General features: G+C 49.0%; 1 protein-coding gene across 1 annotated transcript in view; it reads left to right on the top strand.

Annotated features, from left to right (window-relative positions):
• itga4 (integrin alpha 4) overlaps positions 1-16,962 on the top strand; it is an 87,379-nt gene that overhangs the window by 43,821 nt on the left and 26,596 nt on the right. The window contains exons 14-17 of the mRNA XM_072444182.1: positions 2,129-2,174; positions 2,767-2,921; positions 7,806-7,960; positions 9,764-9,907. Of these exons, the coding sequence (XP_072300283.1) occupies positions 2,129-2,174; positions 2,767-2,921; positions 7,806-7,960; positions 9,764-9,907 (500 nt within the window). The remainder of the gene's footprint in view (positions 1-2,128; positions 2,175-2,766; positions 2,922-7,805; positions 7,961-9,763; positions 9,908-16,962) is intronic.

The following is a 16,962-nucleotide window of genomic DNA, read 5'->3' as shown; positions in this document are numbered from 1 at the left end:
GACTGAAGCTGTAGACCAGGGGTTTATCCAGACTGAAGCTGTAGACCAAGGGTTTATCCAGACTGAAGCTGTAGACCAGGGGTTTATCCAGACTGAAGCTGTAGACCAGAGGTTTATCCAGACTGAAGCTGTAGACCAGGGGTTTATCCAGACTGAAGCTGTAGACCAGGGGTTTATCCAGACTGAAGCTGTAGACCAGGGGTTTATCCAGACTGAAGCTGTAGACCAGGGGTTTATCCAGACTTAAGCTGTAGACCAGGGGTTTATCCAGACTGAAGCTGTAGACCAGGGGTTTATCCAGACTGAAGCTGTAGACCAAGGGTTTATCCAGACTGAAGCTGTAGACCAGGGGTTTATCCAGACTGAAGCTGTAGACCAAGGGTTTATCCAGACTGAAGCTGTAGACCAGGGGTTTATCCAGACTGAAGCTGTAGACCAGGGGTTTATCCAGACTGAAGCTGTAGACCAGAGGTTTATCCAGACTGAAGCTGTAGACCAGGGGTTTATCCAGACTGAAGCTGTAGACCAGGGGTTTATCCAGACTGAAGCTGTAGACCAGGGGTTTATCCAGACTGAAGCTGTAGACCAGGGGTTTATCCAGACTGAAGCTGTAGACCAGGGGTTTATCCAGACTGAAGCTGTAGACCAGGGGTTTATCCAGACTGAAGCTGTAGACCAGAGGTTTATCCAGACTGAAGCTGTAGACCAGGGGTTTATCCAGACTGAAGCTGTAGACCAGAGGTTTATCCAGACTGAAGCTGTAGACCAGGGGTTTATCCAGACTGAAGCTGTAGACCAGGGGTTTATCCAGACTGAAGCTGTAGACCAGGGGTTTATCCAGACTGAAGCTGTAGACCAGGGGTTTATCCAGACTGAAGCTGTAGACCAGGGGTTTATCCAGACTGAAGCTGTAGACCAAGGGTTTATCCAGACTGAAGCTGTAGACCAGAGGTTTATCCAGACTGAAGCTGTAGACCAGGGGTTTATCCAGACTGAAGCTGTAGACCAGAGGTTTATCCAGACTGAAGCTGTAGACCAGGGGTTTATCCAGACTGAAGCTGTAGACCAAGGGTTTATCCAGACTGAAGCTGTAGACCAGGGGTTTATCCAGACTGAAGCTGTAGACCAGAGGTTTATCCAGACTGAAGCTGTAGACCAGGGGTTTATCCAGACTGAAGCTGTAGACCAGGGGTTTATCCAGACTGAAGCTGTAGACCAGGGGTTTATCCAGACTGAAGCTGTAGACCAGGGGTTTATCCAGACTGAAGCTGTAGACCAGAGGTTTATCCAGACTGAAGCTGTAGACCAGGGGTTTATCCAGACTGAAGCTGTAGACCAGGGGTTTATCCAGACTGAAGCTGTAGACCAGGGGTTTATCCAGACTGAAGCTGTAGACCAGGGGTTTATCCAGACTGAAGCTGTAGACCAGGGGTTTATCCAGACTGAAGCTGTAGACCAGGGGTTTATCCAGACTGAAGCTGTAGACCAGGGGTTTATTCAGACTGAAGCTGTAGACCAGGGGTTTATCCAGACTGAAGCTGTAGACCAGGGGTTTATCCAGACTGAAGCTGTAGACCAGGGGTTTATCCAGACTGAAGCTGTAGACCAGGGGTTTATCCAGACTGAAGCTGTAGACCAGAGGTTTATCCAGACTGAAGCTGTAGACCAGGGGTTTATCCAGACTGAAGCTGTAGACCAGGGGTTTATCCAGACTGAAGCTGTAGACCAGGGGTTTATCCAGACTGAAGCTGTAGACCAGGGGTTTATCCAGACTGAAGCTGTAGACCAGGGGTTTATCCAGACTGAAGCTGTAGACCAGGGGTTTATCCAGACTGAAGCTGTAGACCAGGGGTTTATCCAGACTGAAGCTGTAGACCAGGGGTTTATCCAGACTGAAGCTGTAGACCAAGGGTTTATCCAGACTGAAGCTGTAGACCAGGGGTTTATCCAGACTGAAGCTGTAGACCAAGGGTTTATCCAGACTGAAGCTGTAGACCAGGGGTTTATCCAGACTGAAGCTGTAGACCAGGGGTTTATCCAGACTGAAGCTGTAGACCAGGGGTTTATCCAGACTGAAGCTGTAGTAATTCCGTGAGCGACCACAAACCATTTCTTGTGCCCTTTACAGATTTGGCAGTTGGGGCTTTTCTCTCGGACTCTGCAATTGTCCTCAGGTAACATAAAATACCTTTTCCTATACAACATTTTTAAAGAATAGCTTGGCGTTTAAAAATATCACTTGGTCAACCAATGAGTTCTTTAGTGACAATTGTTCTGAGAATCAATGAACATTAATGTAGCAACAAAACACAAGCGTACTATAGTACTTTGTACTCATCAGTATGAGTTTGGTCACCAGTTTCAGATCCTTGAGTTGAGATGGCTGTGATTGACAGATGACTAGCCAATCATAGACACACATGGTCTGCCTTTATTAATACAAATGAGGCTGCTTACGAGACAAAAAGTGAACAAAATATCACAGGGACTGAGAAAACGTCAATGAGTGAAGCACAAAACCCAGGTCAGAGATTGGGTTTTACTGGTGTGCATGCAAACGTGTTAGGTTGAACTCATCTGACCTCTGACCCTCAGCAGATGTCATAACTTTGCATCCTGTTTCACACAGTTTGAACATGTGCTTCATTCTCACATGCGGTTTGAGGAAGTGAAACCTCTGCTCCTCTCATGACCTTTCATCTCAGCTCCGTCTCCTTTTGGTGTGACTGTTGCAAACATGAGAAAAGTCTTGTGTGTCTGTCCTAGGTCACGGCCTGTGGTGCGTGTGGAGGCCTCGGTGCATCTGCCGGAGTACATCGACCAGCAGGTGGCGCTGTGCTCTCATAACCGAGCTCCCACAGCGTGCATGAATGTGACGGTGTGCTTCCGGGTCAGCTCCAGGCAGTTCAGAGGAGGCGTGGGTGAGTGGAAACAGCAGACCACCACTAAACATACATGTGTTTTTAGAGCGGGAGGCGTCCGTAATATCAGCGCCAAATGCAAACAGTCATCTGTAGTTTTAAAAAGGTTCCTAATACTCAAAATAATCAGAAATTTAAAGCTTGTTTAAATTGGGAAAAGTCCTCAAAATGTAGCACACAACAGGAATCCGAAACCATGAATGTTTTTGAAGTAGCAGTGTTATCAATGTTACAATTTGGATAATTCTTTAGCAGTGGCGGCTGGTGAATTTTGTTTTAGGTGGGGCTATTTCAAATTTTGAATTTCGTAGATGTGATTTCCTGCATTCTGGTGCATTTTAGGCAAACTTCTCAACCCATTTGTCATCCCAGGGGGAGATAAAGCAGGAGATCACCCCCCAGAGCAGGAGGTTTCAATTTCTCTCAGAATAAAGAGAAATTAACAAGTAAATACGGACGAATGGTTCACTCTCATGGTGTGTTCATTGTGGGTTATGTTCACTTCTGGCTTGTCAAGTCCGAGTTGTTTTACAATGAGCTTTTCCTCAAAAGTTCTTCTTCCAAAGGGAGAAGCAGATGTAAGGATTTGACTGAATTTGGGGCAAATTCATCCGACGTCACCATTTGACACACTTCGCTGCTGGAATGAAAACACCTGTAGCAGCTGCAGTGGTGCATCTTGGTACTTTGGGGCGCTAATCTTCAGCGCCCCAAACCCCTAAAATTCCTCGACGATGATTGGCGGATGTGTATTCTTTTTTAAACGTGGAACTTGAAAGTGAATGTAAATATAATTCTGGAGAGTTCTAAACCCATAAAGCAAAATCATCAATAGCATCTAATTAACACAGGTTATTTTTTTTCAAAATGAGAGATTATTTAAAAAATCAAATCAAATAAAAACAAGCAGTCAGGTCAGGGGGGGGCGGCGCCCTAGCGCCCCCTATGGGCGAGCCGCCACTGTTCTTTAGCTAAATTTAAAATATATAAATCCTAACTGCATTTTAGTTCAATGACTCGTCTGACCTGTAGGGGGCACTGTCACCTGGCTCACACCAGATTGTTGTGTGTTACTCTGAAATGATAGTAGAAAAAGCTTCAGTTGTAGTCATCTGGACTCAGTTTGAAAAAATAGACGTTTCGACTCTCATCCAAGAGTCATTGTCAATAACAGAATTTAGATCGAGAACTCCGATATTAATACTGTTCTGTGGTAAGACCCGCCCATTGGGAGGAGCCTTCCTGAAGTAGAAAGAGTTGTTTGTTTCAACAGAAACTCCCCCCTTGTATCTACCGAGCCTATTCAGAATCTTAATGGGCTATTAGAAACCTCTTTGTCTTTGTGAGACCCTGGCTCAACCACCCTGAGTACCTGATTAGCATCTACATGTCCTGGTCCTGGTCCTCTACCTTTCCAGGGGTTCAGTATCCCATTATAGATACCAGGAAGATAGAATCTGAGCCCTCCATTTCTGTTTAAAGAAGGTCTTTCTTTTTAACAAAAATAGCTTCCTTAACTCCTCTTTCAAACCATCTTTTCTCCTGCTTAAAACCTTCACCTCACCGTCTTCAAACGAGTGATTAGAGGCTTCAAGATGGAGATGCACGGCACTCTGAGGTCCTGAACTAGTATTTCTTCTGTGCTGATAAAGCCTCTTGTGTAGAGGCTGTTTTGTCTCACCTATGTACCGTTCTTTACAGCTTTCTTCACTGCATTGGATCGAATAAACTACATTGCTCTGTTTTTGAGTCTAAAAATTCTCTGCAGTTTTTCCGACAGGCCAGAGACATAAGGGATAGAAACACCCTTCCTTCTCTGTTCAGTTTCCCTTTTGTCCTGCTTCTTGGTTCTCTTCACTCTGTTGAGTGAAGAGCCCTCTCAGCCTGTGGTTACCCCGCTTGGGCCCTCAACAGAGTGAAGAGAACCAAGAAGCAGGACAAAAGGGAAACTGAACAGAGAAGGAAGGGTGTTTCTATCCCTTATGTCTCTGGCCTGTCGGAAAAACTGCAGAGATTTTTTAGACAACACGAAGTGTTTGAAGACGGTGAGGTGAAGGTTTTAAGCAGGAGAAAAGATGGTTTGAAAGAGGAGTCAAGGAAGCTATTTTTGTTAAAAAAGAAAGACCTTCTTTAAACAGAAATGGAGGGCTCAGATTCTATCTTCCTGGTATCTATAATGGAATACTGAACCCCTGGAAAGGTAGAGGACCAGGACCAGGACATTTAAATGCTAATCAGGTACTCAGGGTGGTTGAGCCAGGGTCTCACAAAGACAAAGAGGATTCTAATAGCCCATTAAAATTCTGAATAGGCTAGCTCGGTAGATACAGGGGGGGAGTTTCTGTTGAAACAAACAACTCTTTCTACTTCAGGAAGGCTCCTCCCAATGGGCGGGTCTTACCACAGAACAGTATTAATATCGGAGTTCTCGATCTAAATTCTTTTATTGACAATGACTCTTGGATGAGAGTCGAAACGTCTATTTTTTCAAACTGAGTCCAGATGACTACAACTGAAGCTTTTTCTACTATGGAACACGCCTGGACGAATGAGGGATTACACCGACACACTCTGAAATGAGTCGTGCTCCTCAGTGTGTCATGCCCCATTTTACATTCAAGAAGACATTACACTTTTGTCTGTTGTATAATTATAATCTATGACACTCCTGGACTGTCATTTTATATTTTTGACATTTTGAATTGCAAATGTTGATCCAAACCGTCTTAATTAAAGAAACTGCAGCTGATGTCTGCCTGCCACGTGACAGTAAACCACCAGAAACACACTGCTGCCGAAGCCAACCATGCAAAAGAAAGAAATGACAGGGCAGTATATGATGAGCATTGTTTGTATCAGAGCTTCTCAAAGTGGGGGGCGCGCGCCTGTTTTAGGGGGGCGTGGATGTTTGGAGAGGCACATAACGCGTGGGGTTCATCTCTAAATAGCTGCTTCTTAATAAATGGATCTCTATGGAAACTGTAAATAGAGTGAGAAGTCTTTCAAACATGAGGCTGACAAAGGAGAAGCTGCAAAACATTTGACTAACAATAGCATCTGCCATAAAGCTAAAGTTTTATTGTCGTTATACGGTCAAAGTCTCGGCACGTCTCCATTTCCTCCAGAGAGTGGTTTGTCCCAGCTCGGTGTCACTGTTCACTAAGGCCAGAGTTTTTTAATAAGTAATAAGAGAGAATAAAATGTCATTTTCACATTTATCAAATCACATCTCTACCATCCAGAAGTCAGAGTTGAATTTAAAAATAAAATGTTATTCTAAATACATTTCTTGGATTCTTTATATCCTCGACAATAATGATGTTTGTTCAGTTAGAAAAATGATGAACTAGACTTTTTAACAACAATAGCCTAACAGTAATACTTATAATAGCGTAGGCCTATTTATCAATCAATTATCAATCAATCAATCAATGATAAAAAATCGATACCTACACTTAGTTGAAATTCTCCGATCCGAGGTAATTCCATCTATTGTGCACAGCCCTCCGTCCCTGGCTGATATATTGGCAATCATACTTTGACATGATATATAGCAATTTGACCTTTGTAACTTGTCAGGTATTTGTGCAATTGTGAATTTTGATCACTTTCCAATACATTTCGCTTTAAAGTTTCACTGCAGTTATCAGGGGGGTGAATGGAACAGCAGACAAACACAATGGTAGTGACGTCAGCCCGGATCAGAGAATAGATGATATTGCCCTTGCCATAGTATGGATACATTTCTAGATACCCTCTTCCCCCACTTGCTTGCAAAGGAATGAAATGAAATAGAATACACCCTACTTTGATTTGAGTTTGATTGAATTTTATAAATATAAAAATCCGACTGTCTGTTGGTGTCAGTTATGACAAAAAATCACCCGCCTTTAATCGGGGAGATGGGTCAAACACCTCGAGGCATCCATAAGAATATCTAAGGCTGATTTCTGTGCATCGTTATTGTTGCCATCGACTAGGCCTTTACGTTTCTCTTCTTTCGCTTGTCGGCAGCAGACATCATTGAACACAATGTTAAATGTCCTCACAACATGAAGGGCTGTGTCAGATGTCAGTTCTGTTTTCACCGAACTTGAGTTTTCCTGTGCTGTTCCTTCAATCCGGACAATCATTTTTGTCTTCCAGTCCAAGGTGAGGTTCTTCGTAACAAAATCACCAACAGTTTCAGAGTCATCCGATGAAACAAGACGCTTGTTTTTTATGGGACCATCGTGATGACACACGGAAAACCAACTCGGGGCCACAGCCATGTTTTGACACCTACTCTCGATCTAGGAAGCCGTGAGTTGCAAGAGTTTTAAAGCTCTCTGACGGTCTGACGCAAGTGATTCAACTCGGTGTCGGAGTTGCTGGTGCAGAATACATTTTTATTTTTATTGAGGTTTTGGCTAAAATAACTGCGGAACGTCGGCAGGCCCACGAAACAACTTATTAAAAAACCTCTCGCCTAACCTTCGTCCATCTCCTGTGTCATGACCCGGGCACTTAGGACAGAAAATATACCATTCACTTTCCACCTTCTTTCGTACATCAAAAGTGTCTCTGGAGATTACCTATAACATTTACTGATGTACAGTTATAATGATCTTGATGAGAACACATTGTAATCTAAGGTGAACCTGTTGCACACGACAGAGGCTAATTCACTCATGGCATGTTTACATCCTGGTGCACAAAAAGCATCTGAAACTCAGATCAAGTTGGTTGACGTGGTTCATTTCGATGTGAATTCTCTGCTCTGGACTCTGGTCTAAGGTCTAAGGTCTAAGGTCTCTGGTCTCTGGTCTCTGGTCTCTGGTCTCTGGTCTCTGGTCTCTGGTCTCTGGTCTCTGGACTAGACTAATTCTTGTCTTGTGTCTGCAGACCTCCAGTTCAATGTGACTGCTGACCTCCAGCACAAGTCCTCCTTCCCTCACCGCTTATATTTCCACGGCAACGGTTCATCCAACAGCACCAGGGGGCGTGTCCGGGTGCGGCCCGGAAAGCACATCTGCACCACCAGCCTGGCCTTTCTGAGGGTAAGACACATGCTTTTCATCACACTTCCACAGTCCAGCAGGGTGTGGTCAGGGCTCGGAATTGTAGCAGAAATGTTTTATGTTTTTTTCATATTTGTGAAAACTGTAATAATCTAAGCACTTTTCTAAACTAGTTTTACACGTTAATAGTTGAACCCTTTGTATCAACTGTCTTCTCCGAGGTTTGAACCTGCGACCTACTGAGTCAGGTTCAGATCCTCAACACACCAGGTAGTACAGGCCCCTGGACACAGGCCCCTGGATACAGGCCCCTGGACACAGGCCCCTGGACACAGGTCCCTGGACACAGACCCCTGGACACAGGCCCCTGGACACAGGCCCCTGGACCCCTCACAAACTCTTCTGGACGTTCTTTACATGAATCTATCGGTGGCTTTCAGATGATAGAATGTCATACCACCAGATGGGGTCAAGAGCCAGTATTGATTACATTGTACTTTAAAGTATTAAATGTAGATTATTTTCTTTCTAGCCATTGCATTGTTGACAACACGTATAGGATTTTAGGTTTAGTTAATCTCCATGTTTATATTTAAAAGGGGCACCATCTTTTTCAGCACAAAATTAATACTTTCGCAGCCTCATTTTCTGAAATGGAACTATTCGATTCACTGACAATTATAACTCTAAAAAGGTCCTTAAAAAGGTCCATAAACCAGAATGATTTTGTGTGGTTGAATCAACAAAATGTCAAAGCAATTCATTCTAAACCGACTTTGCCTGGGATCAAACGCTGGTATTATCAAGTAAGTTTTGATGAATTCTAGAATGACCTAAAGGAGACCACTCTGCAAGTGTCAGCCACTCTCAGGTCTCACGTGTCCGAGGGACGGCTCAGATGTGGATCTTGGCCTCCTCAGGGCTCCTTGGGTCCTCAGAGCGGTGGTCTTTGTGCAGGGGGGCCCTTTGTGCAGGGGACTGAGAGGGGGCAGAACTTGACATCCGTTGACTTGTGCATTCTTTACTTTTGAAAATGGCCACTTCAGCCATGAGTTCTTAAGGCAAACCAAACTGGAACATGGTTGAGTTACAGGCTTAGATCACAGTAAAGCATTAAGTCCATTTGGATGTGAAATATAGTAAGGACTTAATCCTGTCTGTCCAGCAGTGGACAATTCCACTTCTCCACAGGCGTCAGGGGTCAGGGCCGAGAGCATTTGGTGTCCTTTGTGCTCTTTATCAGAAGTGTTAACCCAAAAGGGGAAGGAGGGCCGTGAAAGCGTGGGCTGTTGTGTCATGTGGTGGTTCACACTGCAAACTCCCTTTTACTGTCAGTGTCACAGGCATTTTTGAATTATGAAAACACAATGTCTTTAAAGGTCTTTTGGGACATATATGTCCTACACTGCCATGGGACGTCCTACACTGCCATGAAATGTACAACAATCTATACAAACCAATATTCAGCTCTGATTATATAACAAACCTATTGAATCAAGCTGACATAGCAGGAGTTGAAGTAATATTTGATCCTCTGCAATAACCTGATTATTTTATAGATGTTGTAAGATATCCTACTACATAAACTCCTGCTACACAGGTCATGACCAAGATGATGGTCTTTTTTATTTCCTTTAAATGGTTTGGATCAGAACAGGGGTGTCCAAACTATGGCCAAATGATTTTGAAAGACTCAGATGTCTGTGGCGCTCCGCTCAAAATGCGGCCCCCTGTGAAAACAGTTTGGGCTCCCCTGATCCTCTGGATTAGAATCTCCATTGGCATGTTTGGCAAAATGCTTACATCATATACATGGTTGTATAATACTGTGTTGTTCCACAGCTGCCGGTGCGGGACATCTTCACTCCAGTACTCTTCCAGGCATCCTTCAGTCTGAGAGAAACCACGCCCACTCGCACCCACAGGCCTCTCCCCCCTCTGAGGCCCATCCTGCAGAGGGGCGGGGCCAAAAGCGTCAGTGCACAGGTGAGATGGGACCAGCTTATGTCGTTCAGCTGTGGGAGGGTGAAGAGTTCAGTCTCACATTCGTATGAAGCGAGCCTTTCTCAGTCACTCGCCTCGTTAAAGGTTCCACTGGGAATGAGTCGCTGTGACTTTACAACTACAAGCAGAGCTTGTATGCTGAACGGACAGGCTTATGTCAAAGAACTTTCATTTATTTCAATTCCTCTTGACCCTATGTGGAGGCCCAATTCACAAGCTATGACACATGCTGTTGAAGTATGGTGGGGTATTTTATATACAGTATGTACATATATATGTTTGTGCTGAGGTTTTGACTGAAAGAAATCTGCAAAATGTTGCTAAAATGAAGCAGAAACCAATGAAGAATTCCAAAGTACCGATACCTTATTATAATACCAGTATAATAAATAATGCTAGAGACACGCTGTCATTTTGGTCACTATTGGCTGAAAAGAATAAAGAAAAGTAAAACAAAATGAGCTGGTGGAGCCCCATGGTGAGGGTGATGGAGCTCCATGGTGAGGGTGGTGGAGCCCCATGGTGAGGGTGGTGGAGCCCCATGGTGAGGGTGGTGGAGCCCCATGGTGAGGGTGATGGAGGGTGGTGGAGCCCTATGGTGAGGGTGGTGGAGCCCCATGGTGAGGGTGGTGGAGCCCCATGGTGAGGGTGGTTGAGCCCCCATGGTGAGGGTGGTGGAGCCCCATGGTGAGGGTGGTGGAGCCCCATGGTGAGGGTGGTTGAGCCCCCATGGTGAGGGTGATGGAGCCCCATGGTGAGGGTGGTGGAGCCCCATGGTGAGGGTGATGGAGCCCCATGGTGAGGGTGGTGGAGCCCCATGGTGAGGGTGGTGGAGCCCCCATGGTGAGGGTGGTGGAGCCCCCATGGTGAGGGTGGTGGAGCCCCCATGGTGAGGGTGGTTGAGCCCCCATGGTGAGGGTGGTGGAGCCCCATGGTGAGGGTGATGGAGGGTGGTGGAGCCCCATGGTGAGGGTGATGGAGCCCCATGGTGAGGGTGGTGGAGCCCCATGGTGAGGGTGGTGGAGCCCCATGGTGAGGGTGGTGGAGCCCCCATGGTGAGAGTGGTGGAGCCCCCATGGTGAGGGTTGTGGAGCCCCATGGTGAGGGTGGTGGAGCCCCCATGGTGAGGGTGATGGAGCCTCATGGTGAGGGTGGTGGAGCCCCATGGTGAGGGTGATGGAGGGTGGTGGAGCCCCATGGTGAGGGTTGTGGAGCCCCCATGGTGAGGGTGGTGGAGCCCCATGGTGAGGGTGGTGGAGCCCCCATGGTGAGGTGGAGCCCCCATGGTGAGGGTGGTGGAGCCCCTATGGTGAGGGTGATGGAGCCCCCATGGTGAGGGTGGTGGAGCCCCATGGTGAGGGTGGTGGAGCCCCCATGGTGAGGGTGGTGGAGCCCCCATGGTGAGGGTGGTGGAGCCCCCATGGTGAGGGTGGTGGAGCCCCATGGTGAGGGTGGTGGAGCCCCCATGGTGAGGGTGGTGGAGCCCCCATGGTGAGGGTGGTGGAGCCCCATGGTGAGGGTGGTGGAGCCCCCATGGTGAGGGTGGTGGAGCCCCATGGTGAGGGTGATGGAGGGTGGTGGAGCCCCATGGTGAGGGTGATGGAGCCCCATGGTGAGGGTGGTGGAGCCCCATGGTGAGGGTGATGGAGGGTGGTGGAGCCCCCATGGTGAGGGTGGTGGAGCCCCATGGTGAGGGTGGTGGAGCCCCATGGTGAGGGTGGTGGAGCCCCATGGTGAGGGTGGTTGAGCCCCCATGGTGAGGGTGATGGAGCCCCATGGTGAGGGTGGTGGAGCCCCATGGTGAGGGTGATGGAGCCCCATGGTGAGGGTGGTGGAGCCCCCATGGTGAGGGTGGTGGAGCCCCCATGGTGAGGGTGGTTGAGCCCCCATGGTGAGGGTGGTGGAGCCCCATGGTGAGGGTGATGGAGGGTGGTGGAGCCCCATGGTGAGGGTGATGGAGCCCCATGGTGAGGGTGGTGGAGCCCCATGGTGAGGGTGGTGGAGCCCCATGGTGAGGGTGGTGGAGCCCCATGGTGAGGGTGGTTGAGCCCCCATGGTCAGGGTGGTGGAGCCCCATGGTGAGGGTGGTGGAGCCCCATGGTGAGGGTGGTTGAGCCCCCATGGTGAGGGTGATGGAGCCCCATGGTGAGGGTGGTGGAGCCCCATGGTGAGGGTGATGGAGCCCCATGGTGAGGGTGGTGGAGCCCCATGGTGAGGGTGGTGGAGCCCCCATGGTGAGGGTGGTGGAGCCCCCATGGTGAGGGTGGTTGAGCCCCCATGGTGAGGGTGGTGGAGCCCCATGGTGAGGGTGATGGAGGGTGGTGGAGCCCCATGGTGAGGGTGATGGAGCCCCATGGTGAGGGTGGTGGAGCCCCCATGGTGAGAGTGGTGGAGCCCCCATGGTGAGGGTTGTGGAGCCCCATGGTGAGGGTGGTGGAGCCCCCATGGTGAGGGTGATGGAGCCTCATGGTGAGGGTGGTGGAGCCCCATGGTGAGGGTGATGGAGGGTGGTGGAGCCCCATGGTGAGGGTTGTGGAGCCCCCATGGTGAGGGTGGTGGAGCCCCATGGTGAGGGTGGTGGAGCCCCCATGGTGAGGTGGAGCCCCCATGGTGAGGGTGGTGGAGCCCCTATGGTGAGGGTGATGGAGCCCCCATGGTGAGGGTGGTGGAGCCCCATGGTGAGGGTGGTGGAGCCCCCATGGTGAGGGTGGTGGAGCCCCCATGGTGAGGGTGGTGGAGCCCCCATGGTGAGGGTGGTGGAGCCCCATGGTGAGGGTGGTGGAGCCCCCATGGTGAGGGTGGTGGAGCCCCCATGGTGAGGGTGGTGGAGCCCCATGGTGAGGGTGGTGGAGCCCCCATGGTGAGGGTGGTGGAGCCCCATGGTGAGGGTGATGGAGGGTGGTGGAGCCCCATGGTGAGGGTGATGGAGCCCCATGGTGAGGGTGGTGGAGCCCCATGGTGAGGGTGATGGAGGGTGGTGGAGCCCCCATGGTGAGGGTGGTGGAGCCCCATGGTGAGGGTGGTGGAGCCCCATGGTGAGGGTGGTGGAGCCCCATGGTGAGGGTGGTTGAGCCCCCATGGTGAGGGTGGTGGAGCCCCATGGTGAGGGTGGTGGAGCCCCCATGGTGAGGGTGGTGGAGCCCCCATGGTGAGGGTGGTTGAGCCCCCATGGTGAGGGTGGTGGAGCCCCATGGTGAGGGTGATGGAGGGTGGTGGAGCCCCATGGTGAGGGTGATGGAGCCCCATGGTGAGGGTGGTGGAGCCCCATGGTGAGGGTGGTGGAGCCCCATGGTGAGGGTGGTGGAGCCCCCATGGTGAGGGTGATGGAGCCTCATGGTGAGGGTGGTGGGTTGCCCCATGGTGAGGGTGGTGGAGCCCCATGGTGAGGGTGGTGGAGCCCCCATGGTGAGGGTGGTGGAGGGTGGTGGAGCCCCCATGGTGAGGGTGGTGGAGCCCCATGGTGAGGGTGGTGGAGCCCCATGGTGAGGGTGGTGGAGCCCCATGGTGAGGGTGGTTGAGCCCCCATGGTGAGGGTGATGGAGCCCCATGGTGAGGGTGGTGGAGCCCCATGGTGAGGGTGATGGAGCCCCATGGTGAGGGTGGTGGAGCCCCATGGTGAGGGTGGTTGAGCCCCCATGGTGAGGGTGGTGGAGCCCCATGGTGAGGGTGATGGAGGGTGGTGGAGCCCCATGGTGAGGGTGATGGAGCCCCATGGTGAGGGTGGTGGAGCCCCATGGTGAGGGTGGTGGAGCCCCATGGTGAGGGTTGTGGAGCCCCATGGTGAGGGTGGTGGAGCCCCCATGGTGAGGGTGATGGAGCCTCATGGTGAGGGTGGTGGGTTGCCCCATGGTGAGGGTGGTGGAGCCCCATGGTGAGGGTGGTGGAGCCCCCATGGTGAGGGTGGTGGAGCCCCATGGTGAGGGTGGTGGAGCCCCCATGGTGAGGGTGGTGGAGCCCCCATGGTGAGGGTGGTGGAGCCCCTATGGTGAGGGTGATGGAGCCCCCATGGTGAGGGTGGTGGAGCCCCATGGTGAGGGTGGTGGAGCCCCCATGGTGAGGGTGGTGGAGCCCCCATGGTGAGGGTGGTGGAGCCCCATGGTGAGGGTGGTGGAGCCCCCATGGTGAGGGTGGTGGAGCCCCATGGTGAGGGTGGTGGAGCCCCCATGGTGAGGGTGGTGGAGCCCCATGGTGAGGGTGGTGGAGCCCCCATGGTGAGGGTGGTGGAGCCCCATGGTGAGGGTGGTGGAGCCCCCATGGTGAGGGTGATGGAGCCCCCATGGTGAGGGTGATGGAGCCCCCATGGTGAGGGTGATGGAGCGCACTGCATTAGCACCAGAGGCAGCTGCACGTGGAACTTCTGGCACAAAGCAGCATCTCAGCAGCCTGTTCCACCACAACCAGCCAAAACCTCAGCACAGCAAACTTTAAATCATGAGTCTTGATGCTACAAGTACAAGAAGAGTGCAATTACAACACAACAACAACAACAACAACAACAACGCACACAGCGAGATCCACATACACGACAATTTAATATCCATCCATTTTCTACCGCTTGTTCCCTTTCGGGGTCGCTGGTGACTGGAGCCTATCCCAGTGACTTCGGGCCTTAGGCGGGGGTACACCCTGGACAGTGGCCAACTCGACGCAGGGCCAACACAGAGACATAGACATTTCAGACAAACATTCACTCTCACATTCATTCACTAGGGCCAAGTTAGAGTCACCAATTTTGCCTAACACATGCATGTGTTTGGGCGGTGGGAGGAGCCGGAGAACATGGGGAGAACATGCAGACTCCACCCAGAGAGATCATGTGATGTTGGTCTGGTCCGGCAAACCCATGATTTTAATATGTCTGTGTTAAAAAGCTTAAGATTTCCAGTTCTGCAAAACATTGTTTGTGTAAAAAAGTTTTTCATTCAAACCATGTTCCCACCTTGTCCACCCACACAGTACAGTCAACTATAAAGGTCCTCTAGTTGTTGTGATTATTTCATATTTTAGTAATCCTGCAGATTTATGCCAGTTCCCTCCCCAGAGGGGCAAAAGCACTGTCCCAACGTTTGACATCACACGGTGGGACAGTGTCAGGAAGTACATACTATAGCATGTTGTTTCCCTTTAGGCTGAGGCGAACCCAAATACTTCAAATTCAATCAAGTGATTTTTTATTTTGCTGAATTTTAGAATTAGCTTGTCTTGTTTTATTTTGATATTGCAGTTGTGAGTTGCTATAGAGACTTGAAGCTAAAGTGTGGCTGCACACTAAGAATACAGCTAATTATCTTATACCCGGCATATATTGTCAGTAAGTGAAAAGTTAATTTGTGAATTTAACTACAACTTTACTTCAATTTGTGTTTGCCGGTGGTGTAGTGGTTAAAGGTGTTGCACATGTGTGGTTGCTGCCATAGACATTAAAAAGGAGATGTCATATTCTCTATATTTGCTTCTTGCTACAACCCAATCACTGGGCCGGGCCATATAACCCAGAGAGTGTCAAATGTCGAATCGAACTTTCCATTACAGACACACGGAGAAGCTAGGGCTGTCGCAACATTCATCACTCAAACTGCAAAAGACTCCAGCCTCTGTGGTAACCGCACAGGCCAGTGTCATTGAACTGTTTCATGAGGAACTATTCCATGCTTTCACGGCCCTATGCTGCAGAAACACTGAGGATATGTTATAGAGGTCAGTGAGAGAGGAAACAATGAGACGTAGCAGCGCTGGAGCGCGTCATGTTTTAACACTGACCCAAACACTGACCAAACACTGACCCAAACACTGACCCAAACACTGACCAAACACTGACCCAAACACTGACCAAACACTGACCAAACACTGACCCAAACACTGACCAAACTCTGACCCAAACACTTACCAAACACTGACCAAACACTGACCCAAACACTGACCAAACTCTGACCCAAACACTTACCAAACACTGACCAAACACTGACCCAAACACTGACCAAACACTGACCAAAAACTGACCAAACACTGACCAAACACTGACCCAAACACTGACCCGGACAGAGCAGTATACTGATAAACAGAAGAACTGAAGGTCCAGAGTTGCTCTTATATTCACCCAAACAGCATAAAAGTGTCAAAAGCATGTGCAGTGCAGCACTGACTGTGATCTGAAGTATCTGGGATAACAAAAGTGAAACAAAGGTGATTCGACAAGAGAATCAGTTCTGAGTCTGGCTAAATGAAATCCATTTCCATTTTTTTTGTAACGTCCAAAATCAAAACAGCAGTTTCCTCGTGGGCGTCCCGGAAGTGTTGAATTCACCAACAGAAAGTAAGAGAATCAAACAATGAAGCAGTCATTGGTCAATGATATAGAACAGATTAAACATTTGTTTGCCAATTTGTCATATATTTTACTGCTTTTCAAGACGCTCAACAGCGCTTTTTTGCATAATATTGTTCATTCATTTAAACAGACACACACTGTCACTTTTTTGTTGCTATTATTAAAATACAACTTTTTTATTATGGGCTTATGGGCAACACGTGCTGAGGCACGCTGAGTTACCACAAGGGAAATGGCTTCACAGAGACAGAGGTATATAACATTTTTATTTCATTATATTTATGTAACTTATTTGATCTCATCATCAACAACATGTTAAAAGAAGAGGGGTAGTGGTCACTATCGGGACCACGGAACATTAGAACTCTCAAATTAAAAGCAGTCGCCTTTAACTCACATGCAGTTGGGCCTTGCACCACCCAAACTGTGGCGTAGGAGCCATAGACAAGAGTATTGGTGCATGGGTGAGGAGTGTCGCCACAACACACAATAGTTGTCATACTTTTCAATTAGAATAATGATATTGGTTGGAGTTAGACCATTGAAATACTTTGAAATACCAAAGCTAAAACAGCCATAGGTGGTTCAAAAGGCCTATAGGACCTTTAATCATATACTATTTTCTTCTCTGACGTTTGGTACTTTTTACTACTGCACAAACACCACTTGTGGTTGTGTAGTAAAGCTGTGGTCAGACGGTCGGACGGTG

Source organism: Eucyclogobius newberryi, unplaced genomic scaffold (genome assembly GCF_026437365.1).
Source record: "Eucyclogobius newberryi isolate DKJ021-1_F unplaced genomic scaffold, fEucNew1.0.hap1 SCAF_14, whole genome shotgun sequence".
Classification (NCBI taxonomy): Eukaryota; Metazoa; Chordata; class Actinopteri; order Gobiiformes; family Gobiidae; genus Eucyclogobius; species Eucyclogobius newberryi.
This window is presented reverse-complemented; position numbering and strand designations above follow the sequence as displayed.